This window comes from Balaenoptera ricei, chromosome X, assembly GCF_028023285.1.
Source record: "Balaenoptera ricei isolate mBalRic1 chromosome X, mBalRic1.hap2, whole genome shotgun sequence".
NCBI lineage: Eukaryota > Metazoa > Chordata > Mammalia > Artiodactyla > Balaenopteridae > Balaenoptera > Balaenoptera ricei.
Window position 1 is genome coordinate 106,625,824 of NC_082660.1, and position 25,266 is coordinate 106,651,089.

The following is a 25,266-nucleotide window of genomic DNA, read 5'->3' on the forward strand; positions in this document are numbered from 1 at the left end:
CATTACTGTATCATTTCTTTTACTGTGCAGAAATTAGTTTTTTCAATTAAAATATTGGTTGCCTTTTTTTAAACCAGAGTTTCCCTCTTTCAGAAATAGTTATAAAAATGACAATTTATGTTGCAATCAGTTATTTTGTATGATTCATGAAGAAACACTTTAAAAATAACTTTGTAATAAAGACAGAAAACTGTTTCTTTACGATTGTGATTCATCATAATTACTTTTGAACATTTGGTAAATCCTATTTCGGGTAATTTTTAAGAAGTACTTTAAAACTCTTTCAGAGTCTGTTTAAGGCCCTCCTTTATGAATTCTGCAAAAGCTTCACTTTGTGAACAAAATGGGCTTGAGGTAATAAGCATAATGTGAGACAAGGTGGTTATATGTGTTTCTGCCCTCTCCTCATCTTTTCAGTTTCCCTTCTGAGAAGTTGAAAGTCAAGGGATTATTTTGGGGAATTAAAGTAATTGCAAAGAGAAACAGCATGAGCCTGCAACCTTTCCACCATGGCATGTTCTGTGCTTCTGGGCCCAAGGGGCAAGCAAGAGGTGCCAATTCTTAAGAGACCTGTGATGGAGCCACAGACGTGTTTTCTTAAGAAAGGGAGAGAGAATACGGCAGTGGTAACTGGAGCCGAGTGCTATACTTGGCATTTGTTCCAGGTTTGCTTAGTTGAACTGAATTTCCTGCTTATGGGCAAGATACCATTCCGAGTTGTACAGAATGAGCACACAGCTGTCATCTTCATTTTGCCCCAAAGGCTATTAACAGTTGGTCCTAAAGTGAAGGATTTTATTCTGTTACATGGATCATGAGTAGAGCAATCATAAAGTGTATTGATGTTGGGAAGAAAATCTGCGTTCTGAGCATGTGTATGATTAACACCCTTATTGGACACTAATAATGCTGAGAGTTTCCAACCTCACCTGGAACTTCCTAAGGGTTGTGAAAATGAATTTTTCACCACTACAGCTACTATAATCCCTGGTGCACTTCTTTTTTTAAAAAAATTTCATTTATTTAACTATAGTTGATCTACAATATTGTGTTAGTTTTAGGTGTACAGCTTCAGATTCTTTTCCATTATAGGTTATTACAAGATATTTAATATAGTTCCCTGTGCTATACAGTAAATCCTTGCTGTTTGTCTATTTTATATACAGTGATGTGTATCTGCTAATCCCATACTCCTAATTTATCCCTCCCCCTCCCCTTTCCCCTTTGGTAGCCATAGGTTTGTTTTCTATGTCTTTGAGTCTGTTTCTGTTTTGTAAATAAGTTGATTTGTATTAATTTTTTAGATTCCACATATAAGTGATATTATATAATATTTGTCTTTTTCTGCCTGACTTCTTTCACTTAGTGTGATAATCTCTAGGTCCATCCATGTTGCTGCAAATGGCAGTATTTCATTCTTTCTTACAGCTGAGTAATATTCCATTGTATATGTGTGTGTGCGTGTGTGTGTGCGTGTGTATACACATATATACCACATCTTCTTTATCCATTCATCTGTCGATGAACACTTAGGTGTCCATGTCTTTGCTATTGTGAATAGTGCTGCTATAAACATAGGCATGCATGTATCTTTTCGAATTAAGAGTTTTGCTCTTTTCCGGATATATGCCCAGGAGTGGGATAGCTGGGTCATATGGTAACTCTATTTTTAGTTTTTTAAGGAACCTCCAGACTGTTTTCCATAGTGGCTGTACCAGTTTACATTCCCACCAATAGTGTAGGAGGGTTCCCTTTTCTCCACACCCTCTCCAGCATTTATTATTTATAGACTTTTTGATGATGGCCATTCTGACTGGTGTGAGGTGTTACCTCATTGTAGTTTTGATTTGCATTTCTCTAATAATTAATGATGTTGAGCATCTTTTCATGTGCCTCTTGGCCTTCTGTATGTCTTCTTTGGAGAAATCTCTATTTAGGTTGGACTTAGTGACTTGATTCTAATGCATAGAATATGACAAAGGTGTTGGGATGGGACTTCTGTGATTAGGTTACAAAAGATTGTGACTTCCATCCTGCTGGCACTCTCTCTTGCCCTCTTACTTACTCTGATGAAGTTTGATGCCGTGTTGCGAGATGCTCTGTAGGGAGACCCACATGCCAGAGACTCAAGGAGGCCTGCAGCCAACAGCTTATGAGGAACTGGATCCTTTGTCCAACAGTCTGCGAAAAACGGAATCCTGCCAACAACCATGTGACTGAACTTGGAAGCAGATCCTTCCCAGTAGAGCCTTCGGATGAGGTGGTGTCCCTGGCCAGCGCCTTGATTGCGGGCTTGCGAGAAGCCCTGAAGCAGAAGACCCAGCTAAGCCACGCCTGGATTCCTGAAAGTATGTTTTAAGCAGCTAAGTTTTGGGGGTAATTTATTATACTACACAATAACTAATACACCTTCCAAGAGGTAACCACTATCCTAAATGTGCTATCATTCCCATACATGTCTTTACATGTATGCTACATTTATATGTATCACTCCCATGTATGCCTACACACACATACACACACACGTACAATTACTATATATATATAGTAATTGTATTACATGTTCTTAAAATCCATATAAATGATATTATAGTATTTGTATCCTTCTGGAATTAGAGTTTCCCTTATTTGTTTTTCCACCGCCACCATTCCATCTTTGCCTCTCTGGGTCTTTCTCTGTGTCTCAGCCTCTGTGAGTTCTAGTCTCCACCCCAGCCCAACCCTTTCTGTCCTGTTCCGTTTACCTGCAGTAGTCCCAAACTGGTGACTTAAGCCTGGTCCCACCTTAGGTGAAGCCCAGCTTCTTCCCGTATGGCTCTCTAAACCAAAATCTCGGCCTTGCTCTTCAACATTACATGGGCCTCTAGGCCAACCTGGATCGTCACTGGGGTTTTCTTTGATAATGGTGCTTTCTAGAGCAGTATGCATCTAAAAGTTTAACGTGCATAGGAATTTCCTGGAAACCTTGTTAAAATGTGACTATGAAGGTCCGGGGAGGGCCTGAGATTCTGCATATCTACAAAGCTTTCAGGTGTTGCTGATGCTGTTGATACGTAGACCCCATATTTAGTAACAAGATTCGGAGGCTAGATGTCTATCTCTCTCTTTACGAAAATTGTTTCAACTTGACATTTTAAATTTTTTTAAAATTTTTATTTATTTATTTATTTTTTTTAACATCTTTATTGGAGTATAATTGCCTTACAATGGTGTGTTAGTTTCTGTTTTATTATATTAGATACCAATAAAGGAATTCAAAATAGGCTTACCCAGTGGTAGAAAGTGATGGCTTTCAAAGGTAAGGTGGGCCAAAACAAAACCAAATAATGTAAGGAAAGACTTTACTCGGTGTTATTTACCAAAGAGAAATCTGTTCATACTTAAGCTTATTTACTGAAAGTAAACTTTTATTTTTAACTTGAACAAATGCTGACAAATATATATGTAGAAGGTAGGATAAAAGTCAGATGTCAGTGGATATCACTTTCTGGGGAATGAACTCTGGAGAGATATCAGTGTTGATAAAATTCCCCTGGGCTTCTAAAAAACAAAAAGCCTAAAGAATGAAGAACAGATTCTTTCTTTTTTCCTCCCTCCTTTTCTTTCTACTCCTCCCAACTACAGAATAAAATAAGAGAAAATGAACAATTATACAACATTAACCTGCACCAGTGACTTTATAAATCTAAGAAAATAGTCTTATGTGTGTATATACTATATCTCAATAAGGAGAGAAGAACAGTACATTTTCTTTTTGTAACTTGGAACCTTGTGTATCTGATGGCTTCGACCACCTGATGACCGCACCAGCCTTGTCTCTGTTGCCCAACACCACAAATGCTTGCCCCACCCCTCCTTTGATCGTCTCATTCTCTCTTTCATTCTTTTTGGAGAGGCCATTCTGAGATTTAAATAAAGCTTTCTATTGATACTTAAGAAGACTTTGCACAATTTCTGCTTTGACCAAGTAACAGAGACTGGATTTACCCTCTTACTTTAAAGAACCAAAAAACAGGACAAAATGTATAAGCTATACCTGACTTGGCTCCCTGAACTCTGAGATCAGTGTCCGCAACCCAGGGAGTCTTCCAAGCTCTGCCTCAGCTCCCCTTCCCCATGTCCTATCCTGGAAACTTTCTGAAGGCACTAAGTTGGGTCAAATCTTCCACCTTAAGACACTGGGAAAAGAAGGGCAAACTAAACCTAAAGCAAGCCAGAAGGAAATGATAAAGATCAGAGTGGAAATTATTGGACTAGATAATAGAAAAAACAATCAAGAAAATCAATGAAACCAAAAGCTGGTTCTTGGAAAAGATCAACAAAATTGACAAAACTTTAGTTAGATTGACTAAGAAAAAAAGAAGACTCAAATTTCTAGAATCAGAAATGAAAGAGGGGATATTACTACTGACTTTACAGAAGTAAAAAGGATTATGTGGGAATTCTATGAACAATTATATACCAATAAATTAGATGAAGTGGACAAATTCCTAGAGAGACACAAACTACTGAAATTGACTCAAGAAGAAAAAAAACAGTATGACTAGATCTATAACAAGTGACAAGCCTGGATTAGTAATTTTTAAAAAACTGCCCACAAAGAAAACCCCAGGCCCAGACGGTTCACCACTGAATTCAAACAAACATTTAAAGAACTAATACTAACTCTTCACCAACTCTTCCAAAAATAGAAGAGGCTGGAACACTTCCCAGTTCCTCCTATGGGGCCAATATTACCCTCATACCAAAACCAAAGACATCACAAGGAAAGAAAACTACAGATTATTATCTCTTATGAACATAGGTGCAAAAATCCTTAGCAAACTGAATCCAACAACATATAAAAAGAATTATGCACAATGAGAAGTGGGATTTATCCTAGGAATACACAGTTTGTTTAACATCTGAAAGTAAGTTAATGTAATACATCATAATAATTGAATAAAAAACAAAATCACATGATCATCTCAATAGATGCAAAAAAGCATTTGACAAAATCCAACAACCTTTCATGACAGAAACACTCAACAAACTAGGGATGGAAGAGAACTTCCTCAACAAAGGACTTCTATGAAAAACCCACAGCTAACATCATACTTAATGGTGAAAGCATAGATGCTTTATACCCTTAAAATTAGGAACAAAACAATGTCTGCAGCTCAACATTTTATTGGAGTTCTATCCAGGGCAACTAGGCCACAGAAAGAAATGAAAGACATCCATACTGGAAAGTGAAAAGTAAAATTATCTCTATTTGCAGATGACATGATCTTGTATGTAGAAAATCTCAAGGAATCCACAAAGAAAACAAAACACCTATTATAACTAATTAAAAAGTTCAGCAAGGTTGCAGAATACAGGATCAATATACAATAATCAATTGTGTATCTGTATACTTACAATGAACAATCCAAGATTACAAAAACAATTCCATTTACAGTAGCATCAAAAAGAATAAAATACTTGGGAATAAAGCTAAGTGAAGGAATGTAAAACTTATACTCTGAAAATTATAAGACACTGTTGAAAGAAATTAATGATCTAAATAAATGGGAACACATTCCATGCTCATGGATTGGAAGACTTAATATTGTTAAGATGGTAATACTTCCCAAATTAATCTATGATTTGATGCAATCCCTATAAGAATCTCAGCTGGCTTCTCTTTAGAAAATGGCAAGCTGATTGTAAAATTCATATGGAATTGTAAGTGACCCAGAATAGCCAAAGCAATCTTGAAAAAGAAGAACAAAGTAGGAGGATTCCCACTTCCCAATTTCAAAATTTACTACAAAGCAATGATAATCAAGATAGTGTGGAAATGGCATAGAGATAGACATACAAATCAATGGAATAAAATTGAGACTCCAGAAATAAACCCATGTGTCTATGGTCAACTGATTTTTGACAAGAGTGCCAAGTTCATTCAATGGTGAAAGAATAGTTATTTCAAAAAATAATGCTGAAATGACTGGATAACCACATGTAAAAGAATGAAGTTGGACCATGCCCCACACCATATACAAAAATCAACTTTAAATTGATCAAAAACTTAAATATAAGAGCTAAAACTATAAAACTCTTATAAGAAAACATAGGGGTAAATCTTCATGACCTCAGATTTGGCAAAGGATTCTTATTTATTGCACCAAAAGGATGGAAAACAAAAGAGAAAAATAGATAAATTGGACCTCATCAAAATAAAAAACTTTTGTGCTTCAAAGGACATTCATGAAACTGCAAAGACAGCTCACAGGATGGGAGAAAATATTTGCAAATCATTAATCTGATGAGGGGATTGTATCTAGACTATATAAAGAATTTTTACAACTTGATAATAAAAACATAAATAACCCAATTAAAAAATGGGCAAAGGATATGAAATGATTATTTCCCCAAGGAAGATATACAAAATGGCCAATAAGCACATGAAAAGTTGCTCAACATCATCAGGGAAATGCAAATCAAAACCACAGTGAACTTCATACCACTTCATACCCACTCGGATGGCTATAATAAAAAAGCCAGATACTAGCAAGTATTGACGAGGATGTGGAGAAATCAGAACTCTTGTACATTGTTGGTGGGTATGTAAAATGCCACTTTGGAAAACAGTCTGGTAGTTCCTGAAAAGTTTAAACATAGAGTTACTATATAATCCAACAATTCTCTTCCAAGAATTGAAGAATATCTTCCTTCCAAGAGAAAGGAAAATATATGTCCACAAAAAAAAAACTTGTTATAGCAGCATTATTCATAATAACCAAAAGGTGAAAACAACCCAAATGTCCATCAACTGATGAATGTATAAATACAATGTGCTATATCCATACAATGGAATATTATTTGGCCATAAAAGGAGCAGAGTGCTTACTGATACATGATACAACATGGATTCATCTTGGAAAACATTATACTGAGTCAGAGAAGCCAGTTACAAAAGACCACATATTATAAGATTCCATTTATTTGAAATGTCCAGAATAAAGAAATCTATAGACAGAAAGTAGATTAATAGTGGCTCAGGGCTGGAGGGAATAGGGAATAGAAAACTAAAGGGTATAGGATTTCTTTCTGAGGTGATGAAAGCGTTCTGAAATTGGTGATGGTCACACATGTCTGTGAATATACTAAAAACCATTGAATTGTACACTTTAAATGGATGAATGTGAATTATAATTATTATAATGTGTATGGTATATGAATTATATCTCAATAAAGCTGTTTTGCAAATAAGCTGGTCATTCATAGGGCTCATCTTGTTTGCTTTCCATCTCTCTGGGATCACTGTCCTTTGTTGCCTAATATATAGTGTCTTGAAAATTGCTGCTTCATATTGTCTGGCTTTTTTTTTTTGGTTGTTTCATGCAGGAGGGTACATACAATTTCTACCACATCATCTTAGCCAGAAGTAGCAGTTTCCCTATTTTTTTAATTGCGCAAACTGAGGCCAAAAGCAGCTAACTGGCTTACCAAAGTTCATGCTAGTTAGTGGCAGAGTCAGGTCTATAACCAGGATTTCCTGATCTGTAGTCCGAAGTTGAAACAGGATTGCTTCTTGCCTATCCAGGTTCTGGGGCAACTTGAGAGCTGAAGGTTAGTTAACCAGTCATAGACAAAGTGAATGTCTGGGGCTTGAGGATCCCTGAAAGGTCCAGATCAGTTCTCTGCCTTCTCCTCAATCCGCAAGTGTTTACTGCACACCTGTGTGCATTACCTTTTGGGAGACATTTCTGGGGACAGAAAAGCAGGTGCTACCATCTCTGGCAACAAGAAGCTCACCATCTATTTGGGAGAAAAGGCTGCACATGAAACATCTCTATGACTCAAGCATGTTTACCTATAATATAATGAATGACTCACTCAACTGTGCAGCCAAGAGAGGCAGGAGGGGTCACAGTGTGCAGGCTTTTCTCAGGAAAGGCTTCCAACTTGAGTTTCAAAAGATGGCAGCATCCCCTGACTGAGTGAGGGCAGTAAAGGCAGGATGTTGTCTTCACAGGGTGTGTGTTAAAAGTGCGCCTGAGGCCTCAGAGGGTCCTTGGCTATAAGAAAAGCCTGTCTTGGGGTGGGGAAAGAAAGAGGAAGTTGTCCTAGCCTGAGGGCAGACCTGGGGGATTTGATGGAAGTCCTGTGGTGAAAAGGGTGACTAACAGGTCAGCTCCTTTGCCTACAGCAAAATCAAATGCTCCCAGGCAGACAGCTTTTTTTTATAGGAAAACAAGTGTCTTCTCAGGTCATGAAAAATCTGGGTTGTCCACTTGAAATTACAGGACAAATGTTCCAGACCCTAGCTATTCAATCATTCACTGAGCATGTACTGAGCACCTACTATATACTGGGAGTTGTGTTAAGGGCTGGGGATTGACAGGTGCCCAAGACTTGTGGCTTGCCCGAGTTCATGGTCTAGAGGGGAAGACACTTGGACAATGCTAACAGATTTCCTTAAGGGAAGGTGCTCTCTTTCCCCACCCTACCCCCTGTTAGTCAACAGAAGTGGCCACGTCTTTTCCCTTTGCAGATCCATCGTCAGGGTCAGGGGGGACGGGGGAAGGACCCAAGGCCACAACAGCTGGAAGAGGTTTTCACTTCCTGCCGGGCACGGCAGGGCACACTCCCTGAAGACCAGTCCAGAGCTCTCCTTTACAGCCCGGCCCCCAGCTCGCCGCCTCCGGGAAGCCTTCTCTTCTGCATCTGCTGCCCCTGTCCCCCCCCACAGGCTCTCCTGGTTGCACTGAGATGTGTGGACATTGTTTGGCTCCCCTAGAAAAGCACAGGCCCTTCAGGGGGACGGTCCAGATCTTCTTCAAGTTTGTGACCCCCATGGCGTCTGCACAGGTAGGTGTTTGTTGACTGAATCACGAGGGCTTTGGAATCGCTCTTCTCACCATCAGTGGTGCCTCTCTTCTACCTGCCCAGGGCCTGTCTACAGAGGGCCTTCCCATCCTCTTCCTGTCTCATTGGCTCCACTGCAGGGCCTCCCGGGAGGTTTCCGCTCCCACGGCCGCGTGTGATGCTTGTGGTGCTGTGATGGCGGATACAAGGAGGGACTGCGCCCCCAGGTGAGGCCCCGCCCCCCCCCCCACACACACAGGGAGTGACTTGTCCTGTCCCTGGCCTCCGAGACTGCCGTGTCACAGCCAGACCGGGCTGTGGGTGCTCACCGAAGAGAAGCACCCACACAGGGGTGCCATCTGCCTACAGGAGCCAAAAGCCCTGGGGTGAAGAGCACAGGGTCTCAGGCCCAGCACCTCCTGCTGTTCGTGGAAGCCACGGGAGGGGCAGGGGGCCGGCATGAGTGCCGGGGTCTCAGGACTTGATCTTGCTTGCACATCCCAAGGGGGTCACTGCACAGGCCTGTGACCCGGAGCCCAGCCCCTGGGAGTGGCGTGGAGTGTCAGGGTCCATCCCTCCTGTTGAGCAGGAGCTGCAGGCCTGCCGGATCCTGGGCCTGGCTGAGTTGGCACCGACAAAGGCCCCTTTTCACTCACAGGCTCCCCTAGCTTGTGGGGTTTGAAGCAAGAATAATTTTGTCATCTCACGGTCGGGGTGCAGGGCCCTGCCACTCACAGACACTGCTCCTTTACCGTGTCCTCCATGCCTCAGGATAGGCATAGTGCATGGTGGGCTTTTTCCGTAAACTGTAAATTCACCTTCTTCATTCATTTTCCCTCTTCCTGCTGGTTTTATAACAGAGAATCGCACCTCCCCCCACCAAAAAAAAAAAAGTCTTAGCAGTACAAGTGTCTGAGAGAAAACCAAACATACCCATGCATCTTGGTCTGCAGTTTAAGTCTGATAACACCGCGCTCAGCAACTACAGAGCAGGGCCATACTCCCTGGTGAGCAAACAGTGGAGTTTCAGGGAAAATCCCTAATATCTATGAGTGTCATATGGGGTCAGAAACTCACTTTACCAAACAGATTCATGAGAGAGTGGCTTTTCACAATTTGAAGGTATACTTATTTTAAGAGATTCTAAAGTTGTTGAATCTGAGTGACTATGCATTTGTTCGTTCTCTTCCCCTGAGTTTTCAGATAGGAGTTTGTAGACAGTGACTCATTCTATCGCACAGCTAATTAGTGGCCAAGCCTAGGACTTGGGCTCACTGTTTCTGAGCCCCGGACTCTTCATTTGAGCCTCCCTGGGATGGAAAGGTTTGCTTCCAGATTGCTGTTTAAACACTAAGTGGAGGGGGAAGGGTAAGCTGGGACGAAGTGAGAGAGTGGCATGGACATATATACACTACCAAACGTAAAATAGATAGCTAGTGGGAATCAGCCGCATAGCACAGGGAGATCAGCTCCGTGCTTTGTGACCACCTAGAGGGGTGGGATAGGGAGGGTGGGAGGGAGACACAAGAGGGAGGAGGTATGGGGATATATGTGTATGTATAGCTGATTCACTTTGTTATACAGCAGAAACTAACACACCATTGTAAAGCAATTATACTCCAATAAAAATGTTTTAAAAAACAGATAAATAAAAGATTTGTGCAGAAAAAAAAACCACTAAGTGGAATGGAAGGAAAAGAATATCTTGAAGCTCAAAGGTGTGAAGCCTTAGGACATTGACAACCAATTAAAAACTCAGATAAACTAAGGCTTCACACCTTTACATGCTGCAAAGCAGTCAATGGAGAAACAGGATTTGAATTCCTGAAAGGGGATTTACACATAAAGATCTAGGAACTCAGCTAACAGCATATTTGGGAGGAGTGAACAGGAGATGTCAGGGTGGAAAGACAGAGTCCTGATCAGATTCTTCCCGGCTCTGGGACCTTGTACAAATCATTTAACCTTCTTCAGCCTCTGTGGCTCATCTCAAATGAAGGAATGATGCTAATACCTGAGTTATTCCCAAATAGTCAACTGAGGTCATCCGATCAGTCCCCATATCTGCTCCATTTTATCCTAAATGTCTCTTGAACCCTCCACTTCTCTCTGTCCTCATGATTCCTTCTTTAGTTCATCTTTCTACCTCGTCTGCCCCAGGCTGTGTCCTTTTCATTCCACTCTACACACTGATCCAAAGAGATCTTTCTAGAAGGCAAAGCCGGTTACATGGCGAATCTGCTTAAAACCCTTCAATAGCTTCTCATTACTCTCAGGATAAGATCAAAACCCTTGCCCTGGTGTACAAGGCCCTTCATGGTCTGGCACCTGTCTGCCTCTCCAGGCTTATCTCACTCTGCTCCTCTCTCTTAAGTTCCAGCCATAATAAACTAGTCGCTGTTCCCCAATGAGCCAGCCTCTCTCACCTCCAGCCTTTGCAGTAGCTTTTTCCTCTAGCTAGAACACTCAGCCCCTTCCCACACCCCATCCTCCCCTAACCCTGTAATCCTGTAGGGGAAGTGCTCCCCGAGTCTGACCTCCTCCTCCTCAGTGTGCCCCAGCATCCCATGCTTCTGACATCTTAGCACTCATCACCCTGATTGAAACGGCCTTTTGCCTTGTTGGTTTCTCCCACTCAGTTCTGCAGGACTGTCTTACTCATCATTATGTTTCCAGCGGAGCCTGTTGAATGAATGGTGAATGTTTAAATCATCAAGAAAAAAAGGGAGAGGATGCAAATCATTAAAGTTAGAAATGAAAAAGGGGAAATCACAACTGACACTGCAGAAATACAAAGGATTATAAGAGACTACTACAAACAACTATATGCCAATAAAATGGACAACCACGAGGAAATGGACAAATTCTTGGAAAGGTACAATTTTCCAAGACTAAACCAGGAAGAATTAGAAAATATAGAAAATATAAATAGACCTATCTGTTTAGAAAATATAAACAGACCGTCCCCCTAAAGGGCCTGTGATTTTCTAAGGGAGCCAAACAATGTCCAGATGGCTTCACAGGCGAATTCTATCAAACATTTAGAGTAGAGCTAACACCGATCCTTCTCAAACTCTTCCAAAAAATTGCAGAGGGAGAAACACTCCGAAATTCATTCTACGAAGCCACCATCACCCTGATACCAAAACCAGAAAAAGATATCACAAAAAAAATTATAGACCAATATGACTGATGAACATACATGCAAAAATCCTGAACAAAATACTGGCAAACAGAATCCAACAGCACATTTAAAGGATCATACACTATGATCAAGTGGGATTTATCCCAGGGATGCAAGGATTCTTCAATATACGCAAATCAATCAATGTGATACACCATATTATCAAATTGAAGAAGAAAAACCATATGATCATCTCAATAGATGGAGAAAAAGCTTTTGACAAAATTCAACACCCATTTATGATAAAAACACTACAGAAAATGGGCATAGAGCGAACCTACCTCAACATAATAAAGGCCATATACGACAAACCCACAGCAAGCATCATACTCAATGGTGAAAAACTGAAAGCATTTCCACTAATATCAGGAATAAGACAAGGATGTCCACTCTCACCACTCTTATTCAACATAGTTTTGGACGTCCTAGCCGTGGCAATCACAGAAGAAAAAGAAATAAAAGGAATACAAATTGGAAAAGAAGAAGTAAAACTGTAACTCTTTGCAGATGACATGATGCTATGCATAGAAAATCCTAAAGAAGCCACCAGAAAACTATTAGAACTAATCAAAGAATTTGGTAAGTTTGCAGGATACAAAATTAATGCACAGAAATCTCTGGCATTCCTACACACCAACAATGAAATATCAGAAAGAGAAATTAAGGAAGCACTCCCATTTACCACTGCAACAAAAAGAATAAAATACCTAGGAATAAACCTGCCTAAGGAGGAGAAAGACTTGTATTCAGAAAACTATAAAACACTAATGAAAGAAATCAAAGATGACATAAACAGATGGAGAAATATACCATGTTCTTGGATTGGAAGAATCAATATTGTGAAATTGACTATACTACCCAAAGCAATCTACAGATTCAATGCAATCCCTATCAAACTACCAATGGCATTCTTCACAGAATTAGAACAAAAAATTTTACAATTCGTATGGAAACACAAAAGACCCCGAACAGCCAAAGCAATCTTGAGAAAGAAAAACGGAGTTGGAGGAATCAGGCTCCCTAACTTCAAACTATACCACAAAGCTACAGTAATCAAGACAGTATGGTACTGGCACAAAAACAGAAATAATAGATCAGTGGAACAGGATAGAAAGCCCAGAGATAAACCCACGCACATATGGGCACCTAATTTATGGCAAAGGAGGCAAGAACATATAATGGAGAAAAAACAGCCTCTTCAATAAGGGGTGCTGGGAAAACTGGACAGCTACATGTAAAAGAATGAAATTAGAACACTACCTAACACCATACACAAAAATAAACTCTTAGAGGAAAACACAGGAAAAACACTCTTTGACATAAACCACAGCAAGATCTTTTTTGACCCACCTCCTAGAGTAATGGAAATAAAAACAAAAATAAACAAATGGGACTTAATTAAACTTAAAAGCTTTTGCACAGCAAAGGAAACCATAAACAAGGCAAAAAGACAACCCTCAGGCAAAGGATTAATCTCCAAAATATACAGACAGCTCATGGAGCTCAATATGAAAAAAACAAACAATCCAGTTAAAAAATGGGCGGAAGACCTAAATAGACATTTCACCAAAGAAGACATACAGATGGCCAAGAGGCACATGAAAAGATGCTCAACATCACTAAGTATTAGAGAAATGCAAATCAAAACTACAATGAGGTATCACCTCACACTGGTCAGAATGGCCATTATCAAAAAATCTAGAAACAATAAATGCTGGAAAGGGTGTGGTGAAAAGGGAACCCTCCTGCACTGTTGGTGGGAATGTAAATTGATAGAGCCACTATGGAAAACAGTATGGAGTTTCCTTAACAAACTAAAAATAGAACTACCATATGACCCAGCAATCCCACTACTGGGCATATACCCTGAAAAAACCATAATTCAAAAAGAGTCATGTACCACAATGTTCATTGCAGCTCTATTTACAATAGCCAGGACATGGAAGCAACCTAAGTGTCCATCGACAGATGAATGGATAAAGAAGATGTGGCACATATATACAATGGAATATTACTCAACCATAAAAAGAAACGAAATTGAGTTATTTGTAGTGAGGTGGATGGACCTAGAGTCTGTCATACAGAGTGAAGTAAGTCAGAAAGACAAAAACAAATACCGTATGCTAACGCATATATATGGAATCTAAAAAAAAAAATGGTACTGATGAACCTAGTTGCAGGGCAGGAATAAAGATGTAGACATAGAGAATGGACTTGAGGACACCGGGTGGGAGGGGGCAGCTGGGGCGAAGTGAGAGTAGCATCGACATATATACACTACCGAATGTAAAATAGTTAGCTAGTGGGAAGCAGCAGCATAGCACTGGGAGATCAGCTAGGTGCTTTGCGATGACCTAGAGGGGTGGGATAGGGAGGATGGGAGGGAGGCTCAAGAGGGAGTGGATATGGGGACATAGGTATGCGTACGGCTGATTCACTTTGTTGTACAACAGAAACTAACACAGTATTGTGAAGAAATTATACTCCAATAATGATCTATTTTTTAAAAAAAGCAAAAGGGAAAAAAAATGCTTTGTAAACTGCAACTTGTTACACCAGTGTTAATAAGTATTATGTAATATTACTGTGTTCAGGTTGGTTATTTAATATTGTTGGCCTACTCACCCATTTTATAGTAACTAATATCACATTTCAATTACATCATTCTGGTTCCTTATTATGCCCAATACTAATAAAGGCTACCACTTATTGAGCATTTAACCTGGGCTACATTCTGCAGTGAGATTTTAGATGTGTGATCTCATTTATTCCTCATTATAGCAAGCTAGGTATTATTATAAGCATTATCCCCATTTTTCAGATGAAAAAAGTAAGGCAAGCTCAAAGAGGTTAATTAGTTTTCCCAATAGCAAATAGCCAGATTTTGAATCCAGAAACTTCGAGTTTATGATCCAAACCCTGATTCTAATCATCTCCCGCTTCTGCCAAAGTCTTCAGATAAGGACACTATCAACAGAGTGAAAAGCAACCCACAGAATGGGAGAAAATATTTGCAAATCACATATTTGATAGGGGATTAATATCCAGAATATATAGAAAACTCTTAAAACTCAACAAAAAAAACCAACAAACAACCCGATTTTTAAAATTTTTATTTGTTTATTGAAATATAGCTGATGTACAATATTATATGTTACAGATGTACAATATAGTGATTCACAATTTTTAAAGGTTATTCTCCATTTATAGTTATTATAAAATATTGCCTATGTTCCCTGTGTTGTACTATATATGTTCTTGTAGCTTATTTTATACCTAATAGTTTGTGCCTCTTAGCCCCCTACCCTTATGTTGCCCCTCCTCCCTTCCCTTTCCCCACTGGTAACCACTAGTTTGTTCTCTGTATCTGTGAGTCTGCTTTTTTTTGTTAAATTCACTAGTTTGTTGTATTTTTTAGATTCCACATAGAAGTGAGATCATACAGTACTTGTCTTTCTCTGTCTGACTTATTTCACTTAGCATAATATCCGCCAAGTCCATCCATGTTGTTGCAGATGGAAAAATTGCATTCAGCCACAAACAATCCTTTTTTAAAATGGGCAAAAGACTTTCTCCAAAGAAGATGTACAAATGGCCAATAAGCACATGAAAAGATGCTCAAATCACTAGTCACTAGGTAAATGCAAATCAAAACCACAATGGTATGCCACCTCACACCCATTAGGATGGCTATTATAAAAAGAAACAACAGAAAATAACAAGTGTTGGCAAGGATATGGAGCAATTGGAACCCTTATGCATTGCTGGTAGGAATGTAAATTGGTGCAGCCACTGTGGAAAACAGTATGGTGGTTCCGCAACATTAAAAATAGAATTACCGGGACTTCCCTGGTGGTGCAGTGGTTAAGACTCCACGCTCCCAATGCCAGGGGCCCGGGTTCGATCCCTGGTCAGAGAACTAGATCCCACATGCATGCCACAACTAAGGAGCCCATGAGCCGCAACTAAGGAGCCCGCCTACTGCAACTAAGACTCAGTGCAACCTAATTAATTAATTAATTAATAGAATTACCATATATCTAGCAATTCCACTTCTGGGTATATATCCAAAGGAAGTAAAAGCAGGGTCTAGAAGAGATATTTGTATACTCATGTTTGTAGCAGTATTATTTACAATAGCCAAAATGTGGAAGCAATCCAAGTGTCCACTGATGGATGAATGGATATACCTACAAGAGAATATTATTCTGCCTTCAAAAGGAAGAAAATTTTGGCACATGCTACAACATGAATGAACATTTGAGGTCATTATACTAAGTGAAATAAGCCAGTCACAAAAGGACGAATACCATATGATTCCACTTATTTGAGATACCAAGAGTTGTCAGATTCACAGAGACAGAAAATAGAAGGGTGGTTGGCCAGGGCTGGAGCGGGTGGGGAATGGGGAGTTGTTATTTAATGGGTTCAGAGTTTCAGTTTTGCAAAATGAAAAGAAGTTCTGGAGATGGGTGGTGGTAATGGTTGCATAATAATGTGAATGACCTTAATAGTAAACTGTACACCTAAAAAATAGCTAAAATGGTAAATTTTACATTTCGTATATTTTATCACAATTTATAAAAGAAGATCCAAGCCTTGATTTTAACCATTTCCCAGTCCTGCCAAAGTCTTCAGATAATTTCCTTCTGATGAATGTTTGCTGCTTTCCCTCCAGATAACCTGCCTTTTCTTTCTTTTTCCTCCTAAGACCAGACTGCTCTCTGCCAGGATCTCTAGAGCCTCACATTGGTCAATGACCCTGAAGAGGGCAGAGTCCAGCCTCAGGCCTCTAACCCACCCTCTTCCTGGGAAGAAAATGCCTCTGCTCCGAAGGCAGCCAGCACATATTTTACTCACAACAATCGGCAGATGGCTGTGGATCCCTTCTGTTCCCAGGAATCACATCGGAACTAACCGCGCTGTGCATTTTCCATCACTGGTAGCTATCCCAACGGTGACGTGGGGCATCGTTATTAATAGGTGAAGGACAAAGAGAGAGGGGAAGTGGCTTGGGCTGAGTCACACAGCAAAGTTAGAACTCCGATCTCCCAGCAACTAACGTCGCCCTGGGCTCTGTCCCACACACCTGGCAGCTCCAGAGACTTGCTCCTTTTTGTACTCTGGGTAACGAACTCTCTAGCTAACCAAGCGGGTCTGACTTGTCTTACAGAGAAATGAAGCAAAATCTTCTTTGGGATGGTATATTTTGATCTTTCTGTTTCTAATGGTTGGCAGGAAACCGAGTCCCCACTACTTACTGAATGACCTGGAACACATCATCGAAAGTTTCTGGACCCTCAGTTTTCCCTTCAGTAAAATGTAGACAAGATTTATTGGTGCCTACCCCCAGAGAAACTGGATGAGCTAGGGAGAGGAGTGGGGTGCCCTTATCCAATCTATTCTGCATTACCCTTTACACGGGTGAACTTCAAACCTGGCTGAGCATGATAATCACATGGGTGGCCTTTAAAAATACAAATTCCTGGGCCTTGCCCAGCCTGGCTTACTTGGATTTCTTCTCCTTTCTCCCGGCCAAGTGGCCCCCAGGGTGAAGGGAACCCCCTTGATTTGAGCAGCGGGGTGGTCTTTAACTTTTCTATGTAAATCCTCTCCAACTCAGCTTAAAGGAACCTTTGCTACGAGATGGGAAGCATTGCGTTCTGTCTCCTTTGAGCTCTCCCTTGGACTCTCTGTTCCCCCAATTTTGGCACTTCTCACATACTGCTTGTTATTTTTACTTAACTGTTTCAAATCTTTGCCTCTTGTTTCCTCAGTTAGCTACTGGAGGGTAAAAACCATGACCTACCCTTCTCTTATTGCCCCGCAAATGCCAGCTCCATTAGCACCTAGTATCTCTTCAATAAATATTTGTTGAATGGCATATCTTGTAATTTGGAAATCTGAAATAATTTCTTATTTATTTGGGAGACGTTCTGTGTCCTTTGGAAGCTCTCTGGTCACATGGAAAGAACTTTAAACAAAGAGGCAAGAGCCCTAGCTTCCAATCTTGGCTCTGTCACAAACTCCCATTGTGACCTGCAGCAAGTCGCTTGCCTTCTGTAGCCCTCAGTTCCCTCACTTGTGAAACCAGGGCTGATCTGTAAAGTTTCTTTTAGCTCTGGATTTTTTGGCTACTCTAGATAGCAAGGGGCAGCCTTTTTCATGTCAATGTCTTTAATGCCCACCATGCCTAATTTTTTTTCCTCTAAGGACTACATAATCGATGGATCACCTCCAGTTTATAAAATGAGAAACTCAAGTAAAGAACAAGTAAGTGCTTTGGCCAAGCTTCCATGCATAGCGTGAGTGTGTGTGTGTGTGTGTGTGTGTGTGTGTGTGTGTGTGTGAGAGAGAGAGAGAGAGAGAGAGAGGGTGTGTGTGGCGGTGTTGCTCATTCCTCACTGCAGCTCCCTGGCTTTGACTGGATTCTTCCATCCCAGAGCTGTTACCAGTCCTTCCCAAGTGTAGGACTGTTAACCCTTAATTATCTGCATGCCCACTCTCTCTGTGAACAACCCAGGGCAAAGGTATGACATATTCTAGCTGGGTTTCCTCTTGTCCCTCTGCACACTCCCATGTAGGGTCAGAATGTCCACTGCAGTGTTCAGTACGGTCTGTTCAAATACTGTCCCCTGAGGAGGAAATGAAAGACATAAGACACTAGTCCTTGCCCTCTAGTTGGCCTGGGAGGCCGGGACAAGAATGTGTGGGGAAAAGCTGCCACCATATATAAGGGAGGACCTGGGAGCCAAGTGCTGCTTTGATATATCTCCAATACCTAGAACAGTGCCTGGTACATAGAAGATGCTCAGCAAATATGTTAAAAGAGGTGAAAACTGCCACAGTTTTCAAACTTTTTAATTTTAAGGAAGGGAAAGTCTTTCTTCAATGAAATCATCCCCAAAGCTCACTACATGAAACAGGTGGACGCAAGGTTGCCCTGGTTGAGGGGAGCTAGAGTCGAACCCTGCCTGCTGTCTCCTCTGGGCCCCAGAGAGAATCCTCAGAGCCCAGTTGGAAAACTTGCTGTAAGTCAGTTGAAAAGGAGGGGCGGATCAACTCTTGCTCTTTTTCTTGGTTAACCTTAACCAGGAGGGGATGCTGGCAAAATAAACGGAGGTTTGAAGGACCCAGCCCTCTAAAGGGAATATTTGCATCTGAAAAAGCATTGTCAATTTCTCCTCTCCCCTCATCGTCAAGTTCTAGGGAACTTCAATTATTAAGGGCAGAGGAGAAGAAGTTTTGAGTAGGAGATTTGTGAGTTGGTCCGCAAATGAATATCAATGGAATGTTTGTTTAAAGAAAGAAGGAAAGACAAGCATTGTGGTAATGTTCTCCAGTATTCAATAGAAACCCACTGGGTGTTATCCTACAGGCAGTCCTGATTTGAAAATGCAATGTAAAACTCTCACGTGGCCTGGTCAGTGAGTGGATGGTGCTGCCTTTTGCACCATTGCACCCTGCAACACGCTGGCAGCTCTTAACCTTCCTAAGTTCCTGGTTAGCCGTGGCACACACAGCTGCCCAGAGGGGCTACCTGATGAGAGCAACTCTACTCGAAGTCTGCAGGACTGAATGAAACCCACTGCCTGACTTGGCCTTCTCCTTGCCTCCTTGCCATGGCGGGTAAGGGAGGGAAGCCAACCCAGGGAATGCTTACTTGTCAAGGTGGTCCAGGGAGCAAGGCACATCCCAAATCTGCATCTGGAAGACAATTTTGGATAACCAATATCTATTTTTAAAACTTGTCAAAGGGATACAATTTTTGAATTAAGAGGTCTTCATCATTATCCATCTCATGGCCCTTTCATATAAATCTCTTTACCTGCCCCACAGATTATCCCTGCTCACAGGCACCAGAAGGGACAGGCAGATAATTAATGCCTGGAACCCTGCTACAGATTGTGTCCCCCGCCAAAATTCATATGTTGAAACCTAAGCCCCAGTGTGATGGTATTTGGAGGTGGGGACTTTGGGAGGTGATTAAGTCATGAGGGTTCCCTCATGAATGGGATTCATGCCTTTATAAAAGACCTCACAGAGATCCCTTGCCCCTTTCCACCATGTGAGGCTACAGAAAAAAGACAGCTGTCTTGAGCCAGGAAGAGGGTTCTTACCAGACACTGGATCTGCCAGCACTTGGTCTTGGACTTCCCAGTCTCCAGAAGTAAATTTCTCTGTAAGAAATAAATGTTTGTTGTTTATAAGCCACCCAGTCTATGATGTTTTGTTATAGCAGCCTGAAAGGACTGATAGACCCCATTCAATAACAGGGGAAACTGAAGGTGAAAGGAGCTCCCCTTAGGCAGCAAGTCAGCAGGAGCTCCAGCTTCTCCCCAACTGCCCGGCATAGCCTTCTCCTCCACCTCTTGGCCAGTCTCCTGACTTCCCCAGCTTCAAAATCTAGCTCAGGTCTGACCTTGAAGAAGAGGACAGCCATCTAGCCACCCCTGCCCTTCCACTACTACTGCTGACCTCACCCCCTTGTCCAAGCCACCATCTCCCACAGCATCTGGACTAGTCTTTTGTACTTAAGTAGCTGAGTTGGGTATCATGACATCTAGTCTTAGGATAGAAGGCTGTCAAGGTTCAAGCTGGAGGGAACCTTGGACATTAGGACAAGACCTTGTCAAACTAAGACCTTGTGGGAGGACTTGCCCAAAGTCTCACAGCAAGTTACGACAAAGCCAGGGCTGCAAGCCAAGTTTTCCTATGTGTGCCTTCTTCGCTACATCCTGAGTTCCTCTGTTTCTTTTCTTGGTCCCTTTCCCCTATGTGCCCATGTCCCTTCTCCCTTCTGACCCTCTCCCCCTGTCCTGTCTCAGAGGGAGGCTCTAAGGATAGCTGCACAGTATCTGTTCTCTGGGACCTTGGTGTTGACTCAAGGGGGATTAATGACCTAAAGAGACACAGCCCGGATGGAGCCTGTGGTTCCCAGCTCTGAAACATAACTAGTCATCCTTGACACTGGTTCAGAAGACAAAACGATGGCTCCCAGAGTTTTAGATCACTTGCCCAAGGTCACTCAGCTAAGAAATGGCCAGAGCAGGCGCCCATTGTAGGTCCTCAGGCCTCTGCGGCGGCACTCTACCTCGGTCGTGGCTCCAGGCAGTACCGAGAGCCTGCCGACTCCGGAGGCCCACTGAGCCGGAGACAAGTCCAGACCCCACCTCCCCGCTTGGAGCAGCGGGACCCTTATTTGCGCGAGTGGCTCCCGTCCGAAGTGTGGGGGTGGGAGGGAGACGTGGGGTGGGCGGTTCACTCTGGCCTTCTGGAAGGAAGCGGGGCACCCTTGAGGCCACTAGCCGTTGTGAGCCAAGCATCGCGGCTTGGGCGCAGCCCCCCACTGTGACGCGCCTGCGTCGGAAGTCTCCGCTCTGGAGCGGCGGACCGGCAGGCAGCGGGGCCGGCCGCTGGAGTGCGCCGGGACTCGCGGACTTTCTTCCGAGCAGCGCTCTGGGTTCCCGCCTTCCGCCCGCCGTTCTCCCACGCCCCCGGAGTGCCCACTGACCCCAGCAGGCCTTGTGCTCGCGGCCGCGCCCATCCTGCCCGTGGCCCCCAGGGCCGGGGCGTCGGCCTCCCGCCCCAGCGCAGGTTCCAGCGTTGGAGGAGACAGAGGTGAGGAAGCGGGGCGCGCGGGGGGCCTCCTCCGGGCGCTAGCCGGCGAGCGCATCTTCTCCGCACGTCCCTCTCCGCTCAGCGAGCGCCGCCAAACTGCTGAGCCCGCCGGGCCCGCTGCTCCGAGTCGCTCCCGGCGCAGGAGATCAAGCGCCCTCGGATAACCGCACTCACTACCTTTGGGGGACTCCATGGGGAAGGTGGCCAGGGACCCCGGGTGTGAGGAGCCGGGGCCGGGACCCGGGTGGGGGGCTGCCCGGGGACCCTCCCAACCCGCTTCCCTTCGCACACAGCCGCCGTCGCCCCTGGGAGGGCAAGCCTCCGGCGTCCCCAAAGACCTGGCGGACTGCGCGCCTCGAGGTACCGGCCTCTCGAGGGGAGAGGGGACCGCTAGCGAGCGGCTGGAAGAGGGGACCTGTTTGCTGACGGGTTTGGAGGTGGGATGGGGTAGGGTTTGGAGACGGAGAAGCCCAGGAGAAGACGCTGGGTTTTTTCTTTCCCTCCCCGTCTTCCGGAAAGGAACCACATTGCGAGGGGGAACTAAGGCAGAGTGTAAACACAAACAACCGCAAAAAGAAGCCAAGAAAAGCTAAGCCCAAAGAAGCAAGCGCAACACTGTTACAAAACTGTCTGGTTTTGTAACAATCGCCCCGCCGCCGGCCAATGAGCGGCGTGGCGGCGCATCACGTGGTGTCGTTTTATATAACACTTTGCTGAGACAAGACAGTTATTAGGCGGCGTGGGGCGGCCGGCATGGAGCTCGCGGAGGCAGTGCAGGCACCGGCGAGCGGCAGAGCGGCGGCCGTGGCAGCCACGATTCCCTCCAGCCGCCGCTCCCTGCTCCGCGTCCCCGGCCCCTAGACGCCTCTTCCCCACGCATGTCCCTCTCCCTATGGCTTCATTTCAGACTGAACAGATGCTGAGCTTGCCCGCCGAGCTCTGCAGCAACAACTTAGAGCTGGCGGAGCCGGCGGCATCACCGGCCCGCGGAGACACGGACCCCCACCCAGAGGCGGCTACAGAAGGCCCCGCACCTCTACCGACTCGGCCGCCGCCGCAGGAACGGCTTCCGAGGGCCTCGACGCCGGAGTGCAAAGTCCTGCTCACGCAGGCCGACGCCCTGGCGTCTGGGGGGCGCCTCCGGGAAGCCCTCGAGGTGTACCGACAGCTCTCGGAGCGGCAGCAGCTGGTGGCCGAGCAGCTGGAGCAGCTGGTGCGCTGCCTGGCCGAGAAAGTCCCTCAAGGCGAGGAGCCGGCGCCGGAGCCCCCGGACGGGAGCCGCGGGGCGAGCTGCGCGCTGGCGGCGGAAGAGGCAGGGGCGGCGACGGCCGCCGAGGCCACCGAGGTGTGGGACGGCTTCAAGTGCCGGAAGTGCCATGGATTTCTCTCAGATCCCGTGTCCTTGTCCTGCGGACACACCTTTTGTAAACTGTGCCTGGAACGCGGGCGGGCAGCCGACCGGCGCTGTGCGCTGTGCGGGGTCAAACTCTCCGCTTTGATGGTGGCCGCCGGACGGGCGCGCGGGGCCCGGCGGGCTGGGCAGCAGGCGCCGCCGCCGCTGCGGGTCAACGTGGTGCTCAGCGGCCTCCTCGGCAAGTTGTTCCCGGGCCCGGCAAGGGCGTCGCAACTCCGGCACGAGGGCAACCGGCTGTACCGCGAGCACCAGGTGGAGGCGGCGCTGCTCAAGTACAACGAGGCAGTTAGGCTAGGTGAGCCCACCGTGTCGCCGGGGCCGGGGCGGGCGGGGGCACGAGCCCGGCGGGGAGCTGCGGGGTGGACCCGGGCGGAGGAGGGCGCGCGGACCTTCGGATGGACCGCGACCGGAGTGGGGGAGGGGGGCTCTGGAGTTCCGTCTCCGACTTCTTCTCTGTCTCTACTGGTTCATCGCCCTTTCTCTGGGTCTCTGTCTATCTCTCTGCTCTTTGTCTTTTTCTGTGTCTCCTGTTAGCTTGTGTGTTTCTGCGTGTCTCAGCCCCTGCTTCTGTTTGTGTCGCTCTGTTTCTCCGTCTTTTTCTTTCTTTCCGTATCTTTGTCACTCTGGCTCTTGCTCGGTGTCACCGTCTGTTTCTCGGGCTCGCCTTCTCCTTCTGTCTCTGCGCGCCCGGGCCCCTCTTAACACCTGCCCGTAGCTTTCGGGCCAGCAGGGGAACTTCGCACCCTTCCCACTCGCGCGCCGGGGCCTCTGGGCTCCCGCCAGCCTGGGATGTTCGGTCGGCGCCTGCGTCTGCCGCTCCCTCACGGCCTGGGGCCGCCGTGGCTGCCGGGAGTTGTCCCTTCCGGGGCCGCGGCTCCCGGTGGGGTGGGTCCGGCGTGGAATTAGGTCAGGAGAGCACTGGTTGCATAAGGGCCGCGAGCGGCCCGGGCCGGGCGGCCCCTCCTCCGCGCGGGCGGGCGGGATTGTGTAACGGCTGAGGTAGCTGAAGTGGGCCACGCTCGCCTCGGAAACCATCCCGCGAGCGTGTGCGGGCGGGGTGGGGGGAGCGCTCGCGCCCCGTCGCCCTGTGACTCATTGTCACCGCTTCCTATCACACGATCCTCGGCTGAAATAGATGCTCCCCCCCCCCCCGCCCGACCGCCCGCAGCCTGCGCTCTCGCCTCGAACACCAGCCCGACAGCCCAGAGGGCGACCGGCCAGGCGACGGCTCGGGGATCCCCGGGGACCGTGGGCTGGCTGCCAAGGGGCCCGCCTCTGTCCCGCTTTCCCGTGCCGCCTGAGGAGGGATGGGTGGTCTTTGCGGCCTCAAGGGCGATGTGGGCAGTCCCGCGCCCCGGGCCGCACTAGGGCGCCCGAGTTCCCTCAGGGAACGACTCTCCCCCTCCCCGACCCCCCGCGTCTGGACCCAGGAAGTGGCCGCCGAGCCGCGGGTATTGCCCAGCTCTGGCCGGCTGCCAGGAGCTCGGCGGCGGGGCGCGGTGTCTGGCGAAGCGTGCCGGGGAGGAGGCGACAGGGCTGGACAGACAGGGCTCTGGGATCCCAGGGTGCCCTGAGCCCCACTCGGATGGGTGGAGGAGGGGGTGGGCTGGCGTCTCCACGTGTTGAATCTCCACCCGAGCTTGCAACAGGTAATGGGGGAGGGGGAGGAACGAGACCCCGTGTGCCCAAGCAAAGCACAGTGTGTGCTGCAAGGAAAGGGACGGAGGAGACTGCAAACTCTTGACTGATATCTTAAGAGCAAGTAATTGGCACCCAGGCGAACCCTCTGCACACCCCTGGGGGGAAAACCCCAGCAAAGCCTGTTCCCGCAGCAGAAGCTGGAGCCCAGTCCCTGGGGAAGAGCAGGGCAGTATGAAGTAGACAGGTGGCGCCGCTTAAGCCCAGGTCTCCAAGGGAGGTTCCATTCCTTTCAGCGGACCCGTAAGGGCCAGGAAAGCCCCTTCCTGCCCTCCTTCTCCTCCCCCTTTGTTGTTGTCACCACTTTTCCCTGGGGGTTCTTCCTTGCACCACCAGAGGAGTCAGGGTGAAAAATGTCAAGACCTCTTCACCCTTCTAAGAGGAAAGGGACCTCCCCAACAAAGAGTATCTTTGTGCTGGAAGATGGCCAGTCTCTCTTCCTTACTATTCGAAGTACTACACTCCCCTTCGGAAAAAAAGGAACCTGTCTCCCACCCCAGATTCAGAGTCTGGC

The 25,266-nt window shown here is 45.6% G+C and overlaps 1 protein-coding gene and 2 long non-coding RNA genes across 13 annotated transcripts in view; 2 read left to right on the forward strand and 1 right to left on the reverse strand.

The window, feature by feature from the left end:
* LOC132356827 (uncharacterized) overlaps positions 1 to 17,897 on the forward strand; it is a 90,947-nt gene extending 73,050 nt beyond the window's left edge. For 4 of the 7 annotated variants that reach the window (XR_009500117.1, XR_009500110.1, XR_009500112.1 and 1 more), the window contains 2 exons: positions 2,181 to 2,348; positions 16,731 to 17,897. This is a non-coding gene — a long non-coding RNA (uncharacterized LOC132356827). Of the gene's footprint in view, positions 1 to 2,075; positions 2,137 to 2,180; positions 2,349 to 8,719; positions 8,778 to 16,730 lie in introns of those variants that run through there. The other 3 variants (XR_009500111.1, XR_009500113.1, XR_009500115.1) reach the window with 3 other exon arrangements.
* Positions 16,259 to 22,800, reverse strand: LOC132356828 (uncharacterized). 2 transcript variants are annotated; one of them, XR_009500119.1, is made up of 4 exons: positions 22,675 to 22,800; positions 20,140 to 20,199; positions 19,683 to 19,726; positions 16,259 to 18,654 (listed from the first exon to the last, which is right to left on the reverse strand). It is a non-coding gene; the product is annotated as an uncharacterized LOC132356828 (long non-coding RNA). The 2 variants fall into 2 exon arrangements; XR_009500118.1 differs by lacking the exon at positions 16,259 to 18,654 and having other exon boundaries at positions 19,671 to 19,726.
* LONRF3 (LON peptidase N-terminal domain and ring finger 3) overlaps positions 22,166 to 25,266 on the forward strand; it is a 32,757-nt gene continuing 29,656 nt past the window's right edge. For all 4 annotated transcript variants that reach the window (XM_059909916.1, XM_059909917.1, XM_059909918.1 and 1 more), the window contains exon 1: positions 22,166 to 23,349. In XM_059909916.1, the coding sequence (XP_059765899.1) occupies positions 22,533 to 23,349 (817 nt within the window). In that variant the 5' untranslated portion in view covers positions 22,166 to 22,532. The remainder of the gene's footprint in view (positions 23,350 to 25,266) is intronic.